This window comes from Dysidea avara, chromosome 2 (assembly GCF_963678975.1).
Source record: "Dysidea avara chromosome 2, odDysAvar1.4, whole genome shotgun sequence".
Lineage (NCBI taxonomy): Eukaryota > Metazoa > Porifera > Demospongiae > Dictyoceratida > Dysideidae > Dysidea > Dysidea avara.
The window spans coordinates 36,519,183-36,541,756 of NC_089273.1; the positions used below are offsets into that span (position 1 = coordinate 36,519,183).

The 22,574-nt window shown below is 38.0% G+C and overlaps 2 protein-coding genes and 1 long non-coding RNA gene across 3 annotated transcripts; 1 reads left to right on the plus strand and 2 right to left on the minus strand.

Moving 5' to 3' along the window:
* Nucleotides 1-917: 917 nt before the first annotated feature.
* On the minus strand, nucleotides 918-3,455 carry LOC136247215 (uncharacterized). Its single transcript, XR_010697198.1, has 3 exons — nucleotides 2,949-3,455; nucleotides 2,199-2,740; nucleotides 918-1,472 (listed from the first exon to the last, which is right to left on the minus strand). It is a non-coding gene; the product is annotated as an uncharacterized lncRNA (long non-coding RNA).
* Nucleotides 3,456-3,660: 205 nt separating this feature from the next.
* Nucleotides 3,661-7,859, plus strand: LOC136248051 (uncharacterized). Its single transcript, XM_066039866.1, has 5 exons — nucleotides 3,661-3,666; nucleotides 3,922-4,492; nucleotides 4,546-5,259; nucleotides 5,317-7,547; nucleotides 7,716-7,859. Exons 1-5 carry the CDS (start codon nucleotides 3,661-3,663, stop codon nucleotides 7,857-7,859), a joined length of 3,666 nt encoding a protein of 1,221 aa, XP_065895938.1.
* An 864-nt stretch (nucleotides 7,860-8,723) lies between these two features.
* Nucleotides 8,724-13,185, minus strand: LOC136247214 (uncharacterized). Its single transcript, XM_066038849.1, has 3 exons — nucleotides 13,017-13,185; nucleotides 9,435-9,479; nucleotides 8,724-9,133 (listed from the first exon to the last, which is right to left on the minus strand). Exons 1-3 carry the CDS (start codon nucleotides 13,108-13,110, stop codon nucleotides 8,841-8,843), a joined length of 432 nt encoding a protein of 143 aa, XP_065894921.1. The 5' UTR covers nucleotides 13,111-13,185; the 3' UTR covers nucleotides 8,724-8,840.
* Nucleotides 13,186-22,574: the final 9,389 nt, after the last annotated feature.

Below are 22,574 nucleotides of genomic sequence, written 5' to 3' on the forward strand. Positions count from 1 at the left end.
GGACAAGTTGGCAAATAAAAATTGGTTACTTTTTCAAACTTTGATACATCATAACTCTGTATTCCATTATTGTTTGGCCATGAAATTTTCGGCACTTATTAAACACTTAGTTAGCTTTACAATATAATGAAAATATTCTTTTCCAATATTGAGATATGAGATGTTATGTGGTAGGATATAGTTTGTGCCCACATGCCCATTTTTCACAGGCCTGGTCACATTTTCCGGTAAATTGAATGGGCTGCCAATGTAATGATTAAATGCATGATTATGGCTATTTTTTCTGACTTCTAATAACACATTTCAACATCTCATAGTTAATACTTAAGAAGGCTTACAGAATCAGAGCAGTATTCTAGAAGATCAGAGAAATAATATACCTTACTGAGACAACTTTTAGTTACTCAAATAACAGAACAAAACAATAAAGGTACAGTGTCATTACCCAAGCACACTTGTCCATAATTATCGTTTTTCTACAAAAATAAAGCTATCTATTCTTCATTACCAACTTGTAGAGTTATTGAATTATCCACTGGCTATAGTATGTTCACGTTGAGCTGAATCCTCAAAAACACTTAATAACTCATGGATGCAATTACACACGATCTTGAAATTTGGCACATTTGTAGTACTGCTTGACCCGCTAAAAATATTTCAAAATCATTTTGTTCAAATGTTTGACATAATATGTACAGCCAATCAAAATTTTCACAATACATTTCCTATGGGGAAGCCATATAAGTACAGTGTCCATTATAGCCCTTTCCCGAACTTGTAATGGAGCCAAACCATACACCTTTGCTGTTACTAATAATCATCTGGTTGGCTGAAATGTTAACTCTGTTGAGAAAAAATCCACTTTTATTTTTTAGCTGTTTTTCAGGATTCAGCTCAACGTGAACATACTATAGTAAACATAATGATTTGATTGTTTCAAACCCTTGAATAATCATCACAAAGCATAAGTAAATCTGTTTTACAGTTTTGTTGGTGGTATCAATACCTTAACTAACAATTAATATCTCAGTGCTCATAAGTCCAAAATTGTTAAAACTTAAAACATCACTATATTGATTATATACCAGTAGTAGTCCTACAAATGAAGTTGGGACATGATTTTGGAGTTTTATGACTTCTCAAACTACTGTATAGTTAGTCTACAATAAAACTAGCATAACATTGTAAATTACCAAAAAGGTCAAATATCAATTGCATCCAAATAACATACAAGTGAGGCAGCTAAACATGTAAGTGATTCTAAAATTTGCTCAACAATTAGTTTGTGATTTAAACTTAAGAACATTGTAATTTAATGACTGTTATATTAGAGTGTTTGGGCCAATCTATTGCTGTTAGTGTCCAACGGCATGTGCTCATTTTCAGGAGAATAACAATCTTCATTGTTTGTATATACATGTACTTGGGTCTGCAGTTAGTGATAATGGAATCATCCTGGTTTGCTAAATTAGCTACAGTAACACATACAAAACATAACACATGGGATGAATACAAAATGATAAAATGGACATGGACACAAACACATGGACACAAATGTAACAACTCTAAACTCTAAGGATCATCAAACTAACTACATTAAAACAAGAAAGAGCAATGGTCAAGTAAAATTTACAACTGAAATGTCTTCTAGATGATACCTAGGAATTTTAGCAAAGAAAGGAAATATTCTATATAGTATCATGATGATAATGTCTACCAAACAAAATAGGTAGTTGTAGTGGTATAAACTGCAGTTCATCAAACTGATGCATAGAGAATGATGCAGCATTAAAGACCCCAATATAAGCCACTGAAGATGCTGGTAGCGCATAATCATATTGTACTTATGTATATTCCTACAAAGATGTAATGCCTTATTCTGCATCCTTTTGAGCCTCTGTAACAATTGGGTATGTAATAAAGTACCCCACGCTGGAAGAGAATAATTAAGATGAAATAGAATGAGTAACTCAATTAAAAGCTTCAGTAAATTGGAACTAAGAACAATCCAATGACAACAAATGACATACATTCTCTTGCAAACTTGTGAGACTTGGTGGTCCCAGGATACATTATGATCACAGACTAAGCAAAGACATTTCTGACTTGTAACAGCCTTCAATACAACATTATTCACAAATACAAGGTATAGAAATATACAAAGGTCTCTGTCTATTTAGAAACACATAATCACTTACTTCCAATTCCATTGCTATCTATGGCCCACTGATTAAGAAGTTTAAGTTGTGAGTTCATAGTGCTAGCAGCAGCTTCAGGGATGGGTCCAGTACAAATAAGTGTGGTGTCATCAGCTTGTAGGACTAAAAGCCCATCAGTAATCTGATGGAGACCATTCACAAAAGTTAAAAACAGTATAGGATCAAGCATACACCCTTGAGGAATACCAACTCAGTTTCATAAGTTGACAACTGAGTGCCACACTTGACTCTGTGAGCTCCGTCACTCAAACAGCTTGTAAACCATTGTGGCATAATAGTTGTACTGACATTCATATCATAAAGTCTTTGCAGTAGGATACAGTGATCCTAAAAATCAAAACGCCTTTTGAAAATCCAGGGAGGCAGCACATGGAGGTAACAATATTATCAACTGTGAGTAATAAAATATCCTCAGTCAATTTTACAGCACAGTATGCTCCCTGCATGATGTGGATTAAGTGCATTGTTCTGTTATAGAAAAGTGCCAAATTGGATTGGTACAATTGTCTCTAATATTTTAGCTAGAACAAATAAAACTCTGATTAATAGAAACCTGAAATCTGCAGTGTACACTAAACATGTGTGTGCACATGTGTACATGTGTGTGTGTGAGTGTGTGTGTGTGTGTGTGTGTGTGTGTGTGTGTGTGTGTGTGTGTGTGTGCATGCATGCATTTGGACAGGAACATACAGTACAAACGATATCAATATGGAATATCTCAATTATCACCTTTTGGAGAGAACCTGTGTGCTGCAAACCAACGTCTGGGTGCTTGTCACGGTGGAAGAGCTGGAGATCACACAAAACACTAAAAGTTCTGCAGGATTACACATTTCGAAAAGCTTACTACAATAGGCTTCAAGTTCAGTTTTGGACAATTTGAGGCTTGAGGTTTGTCTGTGTTTTTGTGTACATGGCTGCATGTGTGCATGTGGCAAGTTTAATTATAAGCAGCGGGTATTTATGTAAATACTTCATAAGGAAATTATATCAATATCACAAAATAATTGGTTGCACCAGGAGAGTCAATATGTGATGATAATTTTAGAAATGTATATGAAAACATTCATTTGTCTTGAAATGTAAGAGGCATAAATAAATTCCAATGAAGGCAAGTATACCATGCAATATCTTGCCTTTCATTAAGAATAATGCACAGAACATGACTCAGTATATAATTTCATATTCAAAAAATATGCTCTGCAATTTAGCTTCCTGTATGATATCATTTATATATAAAATATATACTGTATATATATGTGACCGGGCCTGCGAAAACAGGGCATGTGGGCACAAACTACACCCCATCACTCTACAGATCATAGTGTGGTACTGGAAAAGTATATTTGCATTCTGTAACTTGCATCATAAAGCCAATTAAATGCTTACTATAGCTGAAAAGTGCAATTCCATAGCATAATGTGCCAAAACGTTATGAGTAATGAAAGTGTGAAAAAGTAGGCAAAAATCGTGTGCCCACATGCCCTATTATCGCAGGCCCGGTCACATATATATATATATATGTAATACATATGGATAATTAGAACTGTAAATAATAGATATGAACAATTAGAATTGTTATGAGAACTCTTAATTTGTTGTTGTTATGCGTAACCTTGACCTTAGAGATTGGATAAAAAGGCTGGAGCTGGTCACCAGCTCTCTCTTCTTCAGTTGATTGTAAGCTGTTATATTGTTGAAGCTGAATGATATCTATTACATTTGGGAGGCTTGTGAAGGTAGGCTGGTGGAGCAGCTAGCAGAGTTACAGTGTCGATTGAAGAGTAAAGAGGCAGGAAGAGGACCATGGCAGACATCAAAGAGGGATGTGTTAGTGGAAGGGTTTCACAATACCAGTGCTCTGTCCTCTACAAATGTGAGTACAACTAAACAACCCGTATGTACTTCTTCACCGTCAATAACAAGAGCACAATGGCAGGTGTCAGACTATTCTGGACAACAGCAGTCAGTACAATCTAGTGGAATGGTAAGTGACATTCTTCAGACATGTAATCCTTCCACTCAGAGTTCAGAAACACCAGTGTTATATACTGGTCCAGTTTGTTCACTGCCATTACTACCTGGTATTACACAACCAGTTATCAGTAGCTCTAATGCAGCGGTGAGGGATATTGATCCTGTTACATCTGTATTATTAGCTCAGCAATTACCACCCCTTCCTAAATTCAGTGGAGAGGGGAATGATGGAGAACTTGGGGTGGACACATTTGAGGATTGGCTTGAGCGTTTTGAGTTGATGGCCTCCGCTCTCGGTTGGTCTTCTCAGGCCAAACTTGTGAATTTAATAACTAGACTGCATGGACAGGCGTATTCATTTTTTGGTCTTGTACTATGGAACAACGTACCAATTATTGCTTATTAGTTGCTGAGCTACGCAAGCGGTTTACACCTGTGAGATTGCCTGCAATACAAAGCAGTTTATTTCATGATAGAAGACAACATGCTTCTGAGTCAGTGGATCATTATGCTCAGGAGCTCCGTACTCTATTTCACAGAGCTTATCCTAGTGTGTACCAAGGAACAAGGGAAGCGGAGGAATTGGGTCAAACAGTTTTAGTCAATCAGTTTGTGGTTGGACTTCTACCAGAAATTAAGTCAAAAATTGTAGGATGTGAGGGTAAATTTGACCAGTTGCTTACAAAGGCTAGATTTGAAGAGGCTAAGTTGCGTGACTTGGATTCTGCTCAGTCAGCATCTTCGCTCTCACCAGTGACTTGGACTGTACGTCCAGACCCGAAACCTGCATTTGTTCCGCGACCGCAAAGTTTCAGTGGGACCAGATCTAACATGGGACCACGATGTTACAATTGTGGATCACCCTCTCACTTGATCAGGCAGTGCCCTTACCAAGTCAAGGGTAAGTATTCAGAGACACCTGGGAAGACCAACAATGGTATTGGGAAGGCCGGTAGTGAAGGTAGAAACAATATTGGAAATGCTGATAACAACACTGTCTCAAGTATTACTCCCTCTGGAGAATCCAACACTTCGGAAGGCAAGTCGATGGAGAACATCAGTAGTGAGTTGAACAAAGTAACTGTGACAATGCATAACATTTCTTCAAATTCTGTGACAGAGGGTATTCAGTTGGGTCCCACCTTGACTGGTTTGGTTGAAGTCGAAGGAGTCGCTCTCGAAGCTTTGCTGGATACTGGATCTCCGGTAACCATAATTCAACTGGAAGCTCTCCTACAGATATTGGCAGAACAACGAAGTCCAAACCAAACATCTATAGAATGGAGAGCAGCAGTGGAGACTCGTTTGGAACCTACCACAGTTGTGTTGCGGAATTACAGTGGGGACAGACTCCAGGTGGTGCGGCAGATTCAAGTTACAGTGAGTCGTTTAGAATATTCAACAAATGCTCTGATTCAGGTACAGAGGGGGGCACCAGCCAAACTACTTATTGGTACAGATTTGTTGTCTAAACTGGGATACCTTTTTGTTCAAGCTTCTCAGACGGGGAATGATAATGATATGTTGAATGATGATGTGTCTGTGTCAGACAATGACAGTAAGGTAGATGTTGTACCTCAAGAAATTCAGCAAGATGCAGAGGGTGGTGATGTGATCAAGTCCATTAACTTGGAGTCTGAAATATTAGCTGAGGTACCTTTACAAACTGTTGAGGACAATAAGACTGAACTGAACTCTGGAGCAGTTTGTTTGATTCAAGCAACAAGGATACCTGCAAGACATCAAAAATTGGTGAGGGCTGAAGTAAGGGATATATGCTTTGATCGACAACTTGTGACTATGTTTGAGCCTAACATTGTCGAATTGGAAGGTAGTTTTTTGTCAGCCCCAGAAGCGTTGGTTTGTCTTGACGGTAATAAGTGTACTCTCGTTTTGGAGAACCATGGATGTGAACCAGTATATTTAGAACCAGGACAAGAGCTGGGTCTACTTGGTAGTGTGACTGTTTGTGAGACAGAGGGTACTGATGACGATCATGGTTCAACTACTTTGGTTAGTTCTGTGATTACTGAGTCTTTGAATGAACACAGTAGACATGTTTCAGTACAAAAAGAACAGGAGCGACTGTCTGAATTGTTTGATTTGCTGAAAATAAACGCGTCTGATTTGACAAATAACCAGTTGTGTTCACTAAGGGAGTTGATTTCTGAGTATTCAGATATTTTCGCCCTGGATCCAGTGGAATTGGGATGCACAGATTTGATTTCACACTCAATTGACACTGGAGACAGCCCTCCTATACGCCAGCCATTAAGACGAATCCCTTTTGCTTTGCATAGCAAGATGGAGGAACTGGTTCAGAAGATGATGAAACAGGGAGTGATTCAGCATTCAAGTAGTCCATGGTCTAGCTCTGTTGTTTTGGTTGAAAAAAAGGATGGCAGCTACCGTTTTTGTGTGGACTACAGACAATTAAATGCTGTGACTAAGATAGATGTTTTTCCCTTACCGCGAGTGGATGATACCTTAGATATGTTATCACAGACCCAGTTTTTCTCAACTTTGGATCTCACTGCTGGATATTGGCAGGTACAAATGGATACCGGGTCCCAGGAGAAGACTGCTTTTAGCACATATTCAGGGCATTATGAATTTTGTGTAATGCCATTTGGACTATGTAATAGACCGGCTACTTTCCAAAGATTGATGGAGACAGTATTGGTGGGACTATCAAGGAATTGTTGTATGGTTTATTTAGATGATGTGTTGGTGGTGGGGAAAAGTTTTGCGGAGCATCTGTATAACTTGAGGGAAGTTTTTGAAAGATTTCGAAATGCTAATTTGAAGCTGAAGCCAGAGAAATGCTGTCTAGCTGGAAGTGAAGTTGTGTATCTTGGATATGTTGTATCTAAGCAAGGAATTTCAGCTGATATTAAGAAAGTAGAAGCAGTTCAGTGTTTTCCTCAGCCACATGATTTAACATCTTTACGCTCTTTTCTTGGATTGGCTTCCTACTATCGTCGATTCGTGCCTGATTTTTCTACAGTTGCAAACCCTCTTTATGCACTTACACGAAAGAACATTGAATTTTCTTGGGGTCAAGCCCAGGAAAATGCCTTCCAAAATTTGAAACAGCTTTTAACCCAAGCACCAGTGTTGGCATTTCCTAATTTTGACCAGGAGTTCATCCTGGAGACCGATGCTTCTGGAGTTGGATTGGGTGCTGTATTGGCCCAAAGACAACAGGATGTAACAGTGCGACCTATAGCATATGCTAGTCAAACGTTACAGTCACATGAGAAGAGATATAGTGCTACAGAGTTGGAAGCCTTAGGAGTTGTGTGGGCTGTCAAACACTTCCGCCATTATTTTTATGGACATCGTTGTCATGTATTTAGTGATCATGAACCCCTTAAATCCTTATTGAATACTCCTCATCCCTCAGGCAAACTTGCATGATGGGGTTTGGCCTTACAAGAGGTAGATTTGATTATTCATTATCGTTCGGGTAAAAGTAATACTAGTGCTGATAGTTTGTCAAGATTCCCTGTGCATCAGTCGTCATTGCCTGATGAGTGTACAGAGGAGTTACTGGTGGCTGCTACAGTGGTTCAGGGTGATATCGATGTTGACAAGAAGGAGGAGAGTAAAGTGACTGCTGTGGTGGTGGAAGAGGTAGGAGAGAACAGCTGTTTAGATTAAAAGTCTGAATTGTCTATCACTGCTGCAGTACAACCAGTATCGCATGACAGTGGCAAACAAAGTATAGGAAGCAGGCAGAGAGAAGATCCAGAATTAAGGATAATCATTGAATATCAAGAAGGGAGAAATAACAATTAAGATGGATGAAGCATGGGAATTGGCGAGAAGCAATATTAAGAAAGCCCAGAAAAATCAGAAATTATATCATGATCAGCGATCTAAGCCACCTAGTTTTAAAGTTGGTGATAGAGTGATGGTGTACATGCCGGCTGCAAAAGCATATAAGTCTTACAAGTTTGCTAGGCCATTTCATGGGCCCTATCGAATAATAGCACAGGATGAAACTGGAGTGGTTGTTCGTCCGGTGGATAGGCCACAAGCAAAATCATTTAGAGTAGCTTATGACAGGGTGAGATATTGCTCTGAATTATTACCTGATAAGTTTTGGCCAACAAGAACTACTGGCAGTGGGAATAAATGTGATAAGAGGCCAATGTCACTAAATCTTGAAGGTGTTACTAACCTGGCTGAGGGAATCCAAGGCTCAACCCCTGACAGCTCAATTGATGATGATGTTGAAGACCAACAACAGGAGGGAGCATCACCAACTGTGCTACCACATGAGGAAACCAACTCCTGGAAAAGTCGCCTAAGACCAAGACAGAAAGATGGGGACATCTGATCTAAGAGCGGGGAGATGTAATACATGTGGATAATTAGAACTGTAAATAATAGATATGAACAATTAGAATTGTTATGAGAACTCTTAATTTGTTGTTGTTATGTGTAACCTTGACCTTAGAGATTGGATAAAAAGGCTGGAGCTGGTCACCAGCTCTCTCTTCTTCAGTTGATTGTAAGCTGTTATATTGTTGAAGCTGAATGATATCTATTACATATATATAACCAACAAAAGATGCAATGTATCTAGTAATAATAATATTTGCATAGATGTGGTCACGGAAAGTGCACAGATGGCAGTCAACTTATTGCATTCATATCTGACTTCTTAATTTTCTTTCCTGCATTTGAATCATGTTTCCCAGTCATCCTTTTAAGGTTGACATCATAAGATGAGTCAAATACTATTTCAGCTTTCTTATCAGTCCACCCCTTGAAGGCTGATGTACCATGGCCAGCAGTGTCCAGTGAGAACCACATGAAGTGACTACCAAGCTTGATTTTATAATAGTTGATATTTTTGTGCCTTTTAGCTTCAACTTTTGACCTCTTGATTTCAGCCCATTTCTTTCCCTTTGCTGCCATCCAGTCCTCTGAAAACACAGAAATGTTAAAAATGATAAAAAAATATATGTACGCAGTTGAACGTAAATCAAATAATACAAGTGGCTGGAGTAGAACTTGTGCTATTACATATAACAGGTGGCTGCAGACAGAATATTTTTCTGTTTTAGCATGCAGGTGGCTTTTGTACACTATAATAGGTTCCAGTGTTCAACTGTGTATTTAGCTATTTGTATACAGTATACACATAATTATCAAGGACGCTAAGAACACGAGGTTAAAAAATAAGCAATAGCCATTATACTGCCAATATGGAGTACTGAGACATACCTGTTTCCTTTGGTCCTTCTGCCATCTTTATCACAGTAGCTATTCCTACAACAAGAGATAGTATTAAAGCCAGTTTTTCAACTACAATAGCCATTTACATGCAGGAAACCTAGTATAGTTTTTTTGTAGTTGAATTTCCTTTTAATGCATGGCAGAGCTTTAAAATATTACGAACTACTGTATAATGTCTCTGAATTACAAATAATGGTAGTGTAGAAACTGGGTAAGGTCATGGACTCGGATCAACTGGATCATATTTTGTCAAGTCTGACTAGAAATTAGTGCACTTTACTTTAAATGGTTGACTACTTATGAACTAATTTCACTAATAATTTAATATTTCAACATCTGATTCCCAGGTTGCAACTTCCAACTCGAGTGCCAACTAACTTTATTAACTGTACTTTTAAGTATAGATAAGTATAATATTATTTTTGTAGTATGGCTATTATACCCACAGACCTTTAAATTACTTTAATGCAGGCTCAGTCTGCATTAAGAGCCAAATATATAAATTTAATGTACATAAAGACTATGTCTCTGCCGACCACTCAAATCATTTCCTCCCTAGCAATATTCTAGAAGCTGAGATAGATTAGCCAGCCAGCAGCTTCAGTAAGATACTTCCAGCCCTATACAGTGACTATAAAATGCTTCATCCTGTTGAAAACAGCTTAGTGCATAAAGACAGTATAGATTGTTAATAATCTCTAATTACACTTAGTTCAATGTTGTTATATGTAATACGAAGCAATATGTCCTTTAATTATCAAATTTAGATTGATTTTGTGGATAGTTTTCTTCCTTTTATCTCATGCAAGCTCCAGATGTTTGATGTAACCTAAAAGAAGCCAGTGAATGATCGAACTCAAACTAGTCATCACTTAGCAATTGAAAGTAATAAAAATACAAATGAAATTATAGACGTTCATTGTGAAGTAACAGGTCACACACTGGATAAGGCTATACAGGTCATAGGTCAAGGCAAAATAAAATATTTGGTTTCCAACCATATAGGCAGATTTGAATCCTAATTAAAATATTTAATTATCAAATATCAAGCAAATCTACTTGTTAATGATTGTACACCATTCTCGATACCTTAAATTGTGACTGCGCCTGCGAAAATAGGGCACGTGGGCACATGATTTTTGCCTGCTTTCTCAAACTTTCACCACTCACATCTTTTTGTACAACTATGGAAATGCAATTTTCCACTTATAGTAAGCATTTAATTGCCATTACTATGATAGTAATTGCGATTACTGTGCAAGTTACTGAATGCAAATATTCTGTTCCAGTGCTGAGATATTACCTGTAGTGTGACGAGGTGTAGTTTGTGCCCACATGCCCTGTTTTCGCAGGCCCGGTCACAATTACAAGACAAATCTTGAAATATCTTTAAAACTGTGCCCCGCTTTCATTAGCAACCCACTAAACATAAAAATTCTAATTATTTCATTCACATCCATATGGGAAATGTTCCAAAATTTGGTCACAAATTCTGATTAATCAAGATTTCAACCATGACATGGTCATAATTATACAGATCAACCTACAGTGCATGTCTATGACTTTCACATCATCAAGTTGCAACAATAACAAGTTAGTAGCTATATGTGACTGGGCCTGCGATAATAGGGCATGTGGGCACATGATTTTTGCCTACTTTTTCACACTTTTGTCACTCATAAGTTTTTGTACCATTATGCTATGGTATTGCAATTTTCAGCTCTTAGTCAGCATTTAAGTGGCATGATGATGCAAGTTGCAGACTGCAAAAATACTATTCCAATACTGAGATATGACCTGAAGAGTAATGGGGTGTAGTTTGTGCCCACATGCCCTGTTTTCGCAGGCCCGGTCACATATACTAATTTTGTACTTACTTTTCCATATAGCAGCACTAGCAGCCAAGTAACTACTGTAACTACCAAGTGATAAACATGAGGCCATATGCTCAATAGTTGGGAAATTGATGATCACTAATGTTTGGGTAGCTGAAGCCTTGCATTATAATCTAATTGAATCACTCCCACTGATTACTTCATTTTTATGGTATTGCTGTTAAATGAATCAAACACACAAAGAGATGTTGGTAGTTAGCTATGTAGTACATGCATGACCACACTACATAAGATTGAGAATTTGATGGCCACTCCCAAAAGATGGTGAGCTAAGCATTGCCACAAAAATGTAGTTATAATGATCAGGAGATTTGGAGTATACTGTAGCTATACACCTACACACAATAAAAGCAAACTTGTGCAGGTTGCTAGCTGTATGTGTTGGTATATATATTGTGATCCTAGTGCTTAATCGTGTTGTACTGTATTAGAAATTGGTTGTTTAGGCCACTTTTTGTCAGAAACAATTGCTCAAGTGGCTACTGCTTGTGAAGTGCCAAAGAAAACTGTAAGATCCTAGTTGAGCAGGCAGCTCGCATTGCTGTGTCCTGTTCTTACAGAATTTTAATTCTAGAGCCTCCACGGACTGGGATCTTTTAGACCACCTTAGGTAAACTTTAAGTATTACATAAATATAGATATTCTTTGGTGTATTGTAATTTAATTTTAGTTAATGTAAGTCTTGCCAGGGCTCCTGTACTGATCCATCAGCACATGGTACCCCTGTGTCTAGGCCCCTGTATGCTTGTAATGTATATTTTGTCTTAATCATTAAGACGTTTATTCCCCATTACTTTTTGGCTGGCAATTGTATAACACTTGGTTTTTGCCACCTCCTTCAGTTTAGATCATGCCGAGGGGTAGCCAACGTCTTGGGACCATCGTACAATACCTGAGAAATCCAATTAGAAATGCATTAAATATTTAGAAATCCCAAATCCCGAACCAAGCACGTACGAAATAGGTTATTTTCGTTTTCGTCCGTTCATGAGTTTAATTACGATCGCCGTTCTATACAACGTTTCAAATTGACAGGGCAAAGTACACCTGTGAAGTTCCTCTGATCCCTGTCAGCTACTCTCTCAGGTGTTCCTGTACAAGTATTAGCAAAAATTCTAGGGAAAAAAAGGGATAAAAGCAAATAAAAACATCATGATAAATATTTTTGAAATACTTAAATATTATGCTCATGTTGGGTTTTTGCGTGGGTGCTGGCTATCCCCCAGATCATGCTATGGTTTGCTGTCATCACCTGTAGTAAACTTCCTGACTCAACAGCTGGATGGTTGCAGCAGTAAAGCCCCATTTGTACTTAATGGAGGGCCATTGCTCTTGTTTCTGCTATTCATAGTGATCATGAAGCCCATGCATGCAGATGTTCATGTTACAGGGTTCTGGGGTAGACACCAGGGTACATTTTAAGTGTTTTTCACGTCAATCCTGAATGCATCAAGGTACCTTAGGACTCACTTTTCCAAAGCCCGAGTTGAAAAAGAACATGTAGGAATATGGTGGTAAATTTACTGTACCCTTCTAGGCTTCTTGTTTACTTCTACTTTTGGTGGTCTTGGTATAGCTATGGAAGCAACTATTTTCTAAACGTGACACACAAAGCTAGTCTAGTTTTCCTCCTTTCTAGTAGCTAGCTAGTATACGAAAAACGCCAATAACTAACCTGTTATAACGCAGTAGCGAAGTGTCTCCTCCTCAAGTTGGGATGGTTCTTTGAACGTTCTCTGACTCTTCAGTGAGTGTATAGTTGTTCGCATTGGTGCCGAATCAGTAGCCGTTTAAATACCGCTAGTCCGCGACCTTGTGACCTCATAATCATTTACAAGACACACGGTAGTGTGTCGTGCGGCCCAAGAAGCCGGCGCGTAACACCCGTGAGTATATTGACAGGAAGAAAGAAAACGAAAATTTCGCACCTCCGTAGCTCTGTGCTTCCTTGATGAAACAAGACGATTTTTGCTGAGGACATGCCCACCAACTGCAGCACTCCACATTCCAAATTTGAGCGAAATCGATTCACGCGTTCCCGAGATAAGCGACTTTAAAAATTGGCTCAGTTTCTTCGTTTTTTTTTTTCTTATTTTTCTTTTTTTTATTTATTTATTTTTCTTTTTTTAAATTTTTTTCCTCGGGGTGCCTGCACCCCTTGCCACCACCCCCAGCACCAGATGGTAAAAGTGCTGGACAAAAAGACTGTAAACTCAAAAAAATCAATGAGGTGGCAACACTTGGCCTTCCGAAATAGCAAGGTCAAGTGCTCCAATGGTCACAGGGCTGCCACGGTGTGACCTTGCTCCACGCAAGCAGGTCACTGCTGACCTGAGCAAAGAGAAACTGGTGGAACATCTAATCCATGACACAACACTTCTTGTCGCACACTTGCAAAAACTGCTATAAAACGCGAACGCCACATCCGATTGCCTTGAAATTTGGCACACAGAAGGGGGATATAAAGGCGCATATAGATACCAACTTTGGCTGGAATACGATAAACAGGCAAACAGTTATGAGCGATTATTCACGAAAAATAACACCAATATGTTGTCACGCCTACAGGGTAAACCGCGTATGGGAAGAAGCTGAAAATCGGTGGGTGAATAGGTTAACTATTGAACCTCAAACCTTTTGTGGTTTGAAAGAAATCAAGCTAAAAAACAGGAAGATACAACGAAAAAACCAACAGTGTGTAACAATTACGCAATCGAGATTAGCTAATAAAAAAAAAAACGACTACTTGCCACGCCTACCAGATAAACCGCTTGGGGTAATGCTTTGAAAATCGTTGTACAGATGGAGTAATCATCTTAGAAAGGCTCATCAATGGTGTAGAAGAATCAGACTTAAAGCCACGGAGTTATAACACGAAATCCAACTTGGTGCGGCAAGTGCGAGATCGAGATACTCTAATAGAGCAGTCACCCTGAAAAGAATTCAAGAGATCTGCTAGAAACAAGAAACCTGTATAGAGATCAGCTACACACAAGTCACCCTGTAGAGAGATCAGCTAGAATAAGTTACCTTGTAGGGAGTTCATGCAACTATGGAAAGAGATAGTTAAGCTAGAAGAAATCACCTTGTAGAGTTCAGCTACAAAGAAACCACCATGTAGAGACTTCAGCTACAAACAAATCGACCTGTGGAGAGATCAATAGAAGATGCTACCTTGCAGAGAGTTCAGCTACAAAGAAACCACCATGTAGAGAGTTCAGCTACAAACAAATCTCCCTGTAGAGAGATTAGCTAGAAGAAGTTACCTTGTAGAGAGTTCAACTACAAAGAAACCATCATGTAGAGAGTTCAGCTACAAACAAATCTCCCTGTAGAGAGATCAGCTAGAAAAAGTTACCTTGTAGAGAGTTCAGCTTCAAACAAATCACCCTGTAGAAAGATCAGCTAGAAGACGTCACCTTGTAGAGAGTTCAGTTACAAAGAAACCACCATGTAGAGAGTTCAGCTACAAACTAGTGACCTTGCAGAGACATCAGCTAGAAAAGTTACCTTGTAGAGAGTTCAGCTACAAAGAAACCATTCTGTAAAGAGATCAGCTGCAAACAAATCACCTGTACAGAATTCAGCTACAAACAAATCACCCTGTAGAGAGGTCAGCTAGAAGAAATTACCTTGTAGATAGTTCAACTACAAAGAAATCACCCTGTATAATATTCTGCCACAAACAAATTGCCCTGTAGAAAGATCAATTAGAAGAAGTTACCTTTTAGAGAATTCAGCTACAAAGAAACCATTCTGTACAGAGCTCAGCTGCAAACAAATCACCTGTACAGAATTCAGCTACAAACAAACCACCCTGTAGAGAGATCAGCTAGAAGAAGTTACCTTGTAGATCGTTCAGCTACAAACAAATCACCCTGTAGAGAGATCAGCTAGAAGAAATTACCTTGTAGAGAGTTTAGCTACAAAGAAACCACCATGTAGAGAGTTCAGCTGCAAAAAAATCACCCTGTATAATATTCTGCCACAAACAAATTGCCCTGTAGAAAGATCAGTTAGAAGAATTTACCTTGTAGAGAGTTCAGCTACAAAGAAACCATTCTGTAAAGAGCTAAGCTGCAAATACATCGCCTGTACAGAATTCAGCTACAAACAAATCACTCTGTAGAGAGATCAGCTAGAAGAAGTTACCTTGTAGATCGTTCAGCTACAAATAATTCACTCTGTAGAGAGAGCATCTAGAAGAAGTCACCTTGTAGAGTGTTCAATTACAAAGAAACCACCATGGAGGTTTCTGTAATCAATATATGTATTATATATATAATTTGTACATTTACTGATAAAATATTTAAAGTACATCTACTTCATCTTTTCTTCTTCCTGTGGTAAAAAAAAAAGATAGGTTAAAAAAGTCCCAAAGCTGGCCATAGGCCGGCTTTGGGGTATACAAATACAAAAAGAAATCTAATCCAAAACAGCCAAGCTGTAAAAAAAGCGTGCGGCCCTCAGAAAGGCTATGGTGAAAAAAGATGTGAAATCCAAGGTGGCGGCCAAGAAATGGCTGTGATGGTAGGTTAATGGTAATAATTTTAATAATGACAATTCAGGTGAATTTTGTGCCAAGACCAAGCGGCACAAAAAATACACCTGAATTGTCGTTATTAAAATTTTTACCATTAACCTACCATCACAGCCATTTCTTGGCCGCCACCTTGGATTTCACATCTTTTTTCACCATAGCCTTTTTGAGGGCCGCACACTTTTTTTACAGTTCGGCTGTTTTGGATTAGATAGACTATACGCATAAAAATTGGCGCGTACTTTAAATACTATGTAGCTATTGTACACGTGTCGCAGCCAGTGCAACGCGAAAATTTGAAATCCTCCAATCAACTACCTAACTATTGTCGTGTTAGGCTAAGCCGTGTAACTTAAATATGCACCAGCGTGGGGGTATATTGGTAAAACCGGGAGGGGAGCGGGAGCGGGAGATTTCTTGGGAACAGGGAGCTGGGAGTCGGATTACGTGCACAATACTGCAAGCAACTGTTATTTTTGCGCTAAATGTGGTTTATTGATGCAGAAGTAGACTCATGCAAGTAGCTAGTCTCTCTCTTTCCATGCAAACATGAGATATATTACGAACTATAAGCTCGGGAATTGCAATATACTTTTTACAAAAGATCTAATAGAGCAGTCAGCCACTCTCATATTCTGTCTCTTAATTGCCAGTAGCTTGTTAATTTATCTGTATTAACAAAGGGAAAAGTCTAAAGTATAATCTTAGAGCCTTCAAATTAAAAAAATATATATCATGCTGGGTGGACATCATGCTCCCAGAATGTCACCCATCACTGTCTACCTATTGTATAGCTGCATGCTTCAAACCCCATGTGTTACTTTCATTGCTATAAGTTCGCACAGGCTCTTTGACCTGCCCCACCTCATATGCTTTGCTACTTAATTATTCTACTAAATCAAAAGTTTTCTTGGGAAAATTTCATTTTGAGTTCTGCCCCCATGCAGAGTCCCTGAAATGATGCATGTCGATGTGAACAATATATTCTAGAGTCCAATCCATTAATACGTATTGTCACTGTTGTCCTTCTCATGCTATGGCTTGTTCCACTGACTTAATGATGGTAGCTATACTGTATTTAATGTACTTGCTTGGCAACATCTTATTCTCAATGAAATCCATCTTGATGAATTGACATCATAAAAATTAATGTGATCCAACTTTGGAAAACCATGCAAACAGTAAAAATGAGTAGTGAATAGTTACCATGCATGGCAAATAGTAAGAATTTGTAGTGAAGTTCATTGTGTACCACAGTATTCATTACTCATTTTTTATGTGCATGCATCCTTTTTCAGTTTGGCTCATTGGTCAACTTTTTCTCTATTGTAGCTAAAATTATAAGGCACTGGATATATATGTATATCTAGTGTTAAATATTAACTTGATATCCAGAGATATGGCCAATGTATTATAGACAATGACATGCATGTGTTATTTTAACTACATGTATCAGAAATCTCTTTTATTAGATGGTATAGGAATGGAACTCAAAGTCATGGTAGCTACACCAAGCCAAGATAGATCACTTTCAGTCATCAGTGTTACAGAGCAAGAATTGTCCACAAAAGTTTCTTATATGTAGTCATGTGTTAATAACATAATTGGTAGAATTAATACCATAAAAGCAGCATTAAATGATTCACTTATATCAGACTCTCTTAATAAACACTGTAGCAGTCACTTCATCACATATCACTCTGCTTACAAGTCTGCAATACCTGCTACTTCATGTGACACTAATCCATTCACTTTTGCTGAGATTTTTGAATCTTTGGTCCTGTCTCATCTGAATTCTCTGGATCCTAGGAAGTCCACAGATCCAGATGGCTTGTATGCTAGGTTGCTGAAAGAGATAGGCTGCTCCGTTGCACCATATACAGGGGGGTAGCCAGGGGGGTTCAAAGGGTTCGGACGAACCCCCTTTTCAGAGTTAAGTTTTTTAAATCGTGATACTGGTTAACTAGAACTGAATTAACTTACACAAATCCACTGAAATGGGTAGCTACAGGTCTTCAGGCAGAGGAATTCAAGTACCTCTACTCGCTATTGCGAATGAATTTATAAGAATACACATGTTTACACGTGTACACGTGTTTACATGTGCACACCTACGAAATTCTATACTTAGGGCAGAACCCCCCTTTTGGAAATCCTGCCTACGCCCTTGATATACTGTTAACGTTCATTGCATGCAGAGTGGAGTTGTGCCTTCAGACAGGAAGTGTTCACATAAGTATTATATACTCAAGCTCATAAAGGTACATGTATGGTGCTTTGGACAATCCTGGAAACTTCAGACCAATCTCTGTTGTGTCTGTTCTTGCTGTTTGTTTTCGTGTATTTGTTCATCCATCTTTATAATTTGAGTTTTGTACTTGTTAGCTAGCTATGCATGTTCATTAATTTTGTCTGTATTGTATGTTGCACTGGCAAGGAAGAATGGTATAGTTGCCAATTGTCAGAAGGTAATTTATAAATCAATCAATCAAAGTCTGATAATTTAAGAAACTTTTATTGCTAACGGACAAAGAAATTTTCTTGTTGCATAAACAAAATAATATTAATATTTATAAACTGACAATAGCTATAACTGTGAAAAATTCATGCACTCTGGAGCTAGCAACTGTCTACACAACCAGAGCAACAATAACTCGGTAGAATAAAATCCGTGGAAGTGGAGCAGATCTAAGTGTCTGGGTAAAGTTATAGCAATGAAAGTCATATATAGCTACATGGATTGAAACATACAACTACAAAAGGAAGACAATGATATAGGTGACATTCCATTCCGCCACCCAGCATGATTTTTTTAATTTTGAAAGCTCTAAGGCTATACTTTTAGACTTTTCCCTTTATTACAAATAAATAATTTTTAACAAGCTATTGGCAGTTAAGAGACAAAATAAGAGACTTTTTTGACTGCTCTATTAGAGTATCTCGATCTTTTGTAAAAAGTATTGCAATTCCCGAGCTTATAGTTCGTATAATATTTCATTTATTTATTTTATTTAATTATTACAGACTTTACAGCACAACACACAAGAGACTAAATGGGCATACAATGCAGTAGGTACAAAAAAAATGTGCTGAGACCTGAGGGTCTGGCAGAAAGTACTCTGCCAGCCTTAATTAATTACCATAAAAACAGACTCAACTTGAATGTGAGGCATACTACTTCTAACATTCAGGTTGTCAAACTCTCTTTGAAACAATTTTTCCTTTCCTAATAACTAGGTTCTGCTCCCCATCTTTTTTTTTGCGTTTCCTATTAACTTCTCTCTCGGTCACTGATGATGAGTAGGCTAGCTAACTTGTGTAAGTGAAGCGAAACAATTTCTTGGGATTGTAGGCTAGCGATTGTATACTAGGAATGGTAAGATAAAGTTTTAGCTAAGAACGATTGTTCTAAGATTAGTAATTTTATGTGTATCCTAATTAATGCTCACTCTCATGTTTCTTCGTGGTGCATCCTTTAGAGTTGTTACAAGTAAGGATAATATTATAGAACATATCAGCAGACAAATTTTGTTTATTTCATGATGGAGTCTTTATAATCTAGTATGCTATAGTACTTGCACGTGATCCATTCGCAAAAATAACACTGTTCGGGCGTTCCGGGTTTTCCATACTTCCCTCTTTGTGTGTTAAATCAGGAGATAGATAAATTTTACTAAAATGAATACTAGAACATAAATTTGAAGCAACTCTCAAGACATTCCATTTCATTCTCTCTGAAGCCAGTGTGACTAACAGCATACTAGGTCTAAGTTTTTGCTGTGTCCAAGACACACCACTTTAACAACATTACACCTACCAACTTTAAGTTCCTTCTCAATAATGTCTTTCACTATAGCTCGCTATAGCTCTTCAAGAGGCTCTTCATCATTTAAACCATTTTTGGAATGAGGGGAGACTAGCTACTTGCATGAGTCTTCATCTGCATCAATAACTAAACCACCTTTAGTGCAAAAATAACAGTTACTTGTAGTATTGTGCACGGATTCTCCCAGCTCCCGGTTTTACCAAGAAATCTCCCACTCCCACTCCACTCCCGGTTTTATCAATACCCTAATTTTCTTCCTTAAACCTAAAGTATTTGTTATTAGCACTACAGTGACCAGCACTGAAGGTCTGAGAGCAACATGTGCTGCAGCCTTAGTAGGCCTAGCTGCTGTGACTGCACTACATTTTTATGATCCGATCAGCTGAGGCCTGTCACGAAAAATTTGGACCCCCCTATTTTGGTCCCCCTGGTCCAAATATATGGACCTCCCGGAATGAAAAATGTTTGAGAATATATGGACCCCTCTGAAATATTTTATCCCCCTACAAAATATATTAGTAACATCATTTGCACGCATTCAAAGTGGGGTCCAGATATTTGAGCTGAAATATTTGATCCCCCCCCTGTGTATACTATATCCTTGCCCTTACCTGTTGCATTCAGCTAACTACCACAGTCTCATGCAAAAACGTGACAAGTGTAATACCGTATAAAGTGTCTAGCTGTACTTCAGGAAAGCTAGTGTTCACCACAGAGTAGAGGCTTAGCTACAGGGAAGCAGGAGAACATATATTCTCCATGTGTATTAGTGTTGCCTTTAGTAAGGACTTGTAGTTTTAGTTTTAGTTATATATAGTCATAGTCAGTTTCGTCAATAAATTAGTTATAGTTAACTAAAACAACACTACTGTGTATACAATTAGGATAATGTAGCTATTAATTTCTTTTTGGAAAACAGCTAGGGTATTATTATTGCTGGTTATTATTAATATTATTGTTTAGTCACAAAAATGTCAAGGTGAATACAAAAGGCTATAAGCCTATACCATACACAAAGCATAAATAGTTCAGTACACAAAGACAAAACTACTTATTTATTTAAGACACAAAGATTAATAAATACAGCTGAGACTTCAATACATTACAGTTAGACAAAGAAACTACTAAGGTACACAATTCCAAAAGAACACACTATTTACATTTGAAAGAGAAATCTATAACAATTAAGCGATGCCTGCTTACAACAGATAGTAAGTGAATGTGATCTGCCTGGACAGAAGACAGAGTAAAATGTTTTTCAAAATCTAAGCAATAATGGTGGTTCAAAATGTTATGGACAGATAGGATGGTAAAAACAATTGCGATGAGATAGGAGGGGAGGCAAATGTAAGTCAGAGTGACAATGGTGTCCAGTGAAATTAAAGGTAGAACAATTAAATTGATCACTACATAATTGAACCGATTCTAATTGCTTACTACTCTGTTGGGTGTGAGGATTCCATGCCAAAAGGCATACTCCTACAAAACGGAAAAAAAATTAAATGGCAAGTAAATATTTGGACACATGTGACCAAACAGGACCAACATAAAGGACCTTTGTGTACAGGTGTGGTTACAAAATTAAATTTTAGCAGCATACATCAGTAAAATACAATAGGTATCATGGTTGGCTGAGTCCACCCACCCTTTGTATAACTGAGCTACAAAAATTCTTTCAGAAGATCACACAGCAAAAATAGTGTTTCAATACTATCTTTACGAACTCCATCTTTAGTCAGTATTGGAACAACCAATTCAAAAAAGTCTCTATAACAAGAGAAAATGGACCACAAATCCATAAATGACTCCAGTACTATTCAGTATTGGGGCCTGTGGTCTGATTTTTTCTGACATAGGTTAAATTATTTCCAACACTAAAACATAGACGGAACAAATACAGGAAGTATTTGTATGTGAATTATGCTGTGTGAAATCTATTAATCTATTACAGGAATTCAACATCTTCCTAACAAACAACATGGAAGATGCTGTTAATTCAACATATTTTTCATGGAGACTGGCTGGTAGTGGCCAAGCAATGTACAGTAATTTCAATTGTCTCATAGTAACTTAATAGCTCCTTTTAAATCTCTGCAACAATTGTAGGTATACACCCTACTTTGGATTGCATCTTGGAAAGAGCTGATTACATAATTATGATGAGTTCAGAGGGAAAATCTATTCTGTGCATCATATTTTCATAGTGGATATCTGTGTGCAGATAGCACATTGTTAGTATGGATATTGCTGAAGGCGCTTCAGTAGCTAGCTCAGAGGTTCTGTAGGTCTGCACATAGCTATAATACTTCAACCAAATGAAAATTAGCAAACATTTTAATGAGTTTTGTAACTAGAACATGCAGCACCTTATTGTGATGGTAAGTGTTAAAACATGTGCCGTACAAAGGCAGGTGGAGTTACACAATAGGCACTTTACATCACATTTCATGAATTGATGTTGGCTGTCAGCAGAGGCAGCCCATAAGAGAAATACAATAGTTATACACTTTACACTTGCTAAAAAAGAAACTGGAGTGGTTAGCTAAGGGTAGTATACACAGGGGGATTGATTATTTCAGCTGAAATATCTGGTCCCCCCTTTTGAATGGTGTTAATAATGAATTTTGTAGGGGGATAAAATATTTCAGAGGGGTCCAACTATTTCAAGAAAAAGTGGACGGGGTCCACTTTTTGGGGGGTCCAAATATATCGTTACAGGCCGATTGTGAGAAATGAAGGCAGGATTAAATTTACTTCGAAACACGTCAAAGACTAAACAACGAGATAGCTACAGTGCGAGCTACACTGTACGTAGCGGCTAAATTGCGAAAATATTCGGATTTAGCTGTAGTACGGATTCGTCAAGA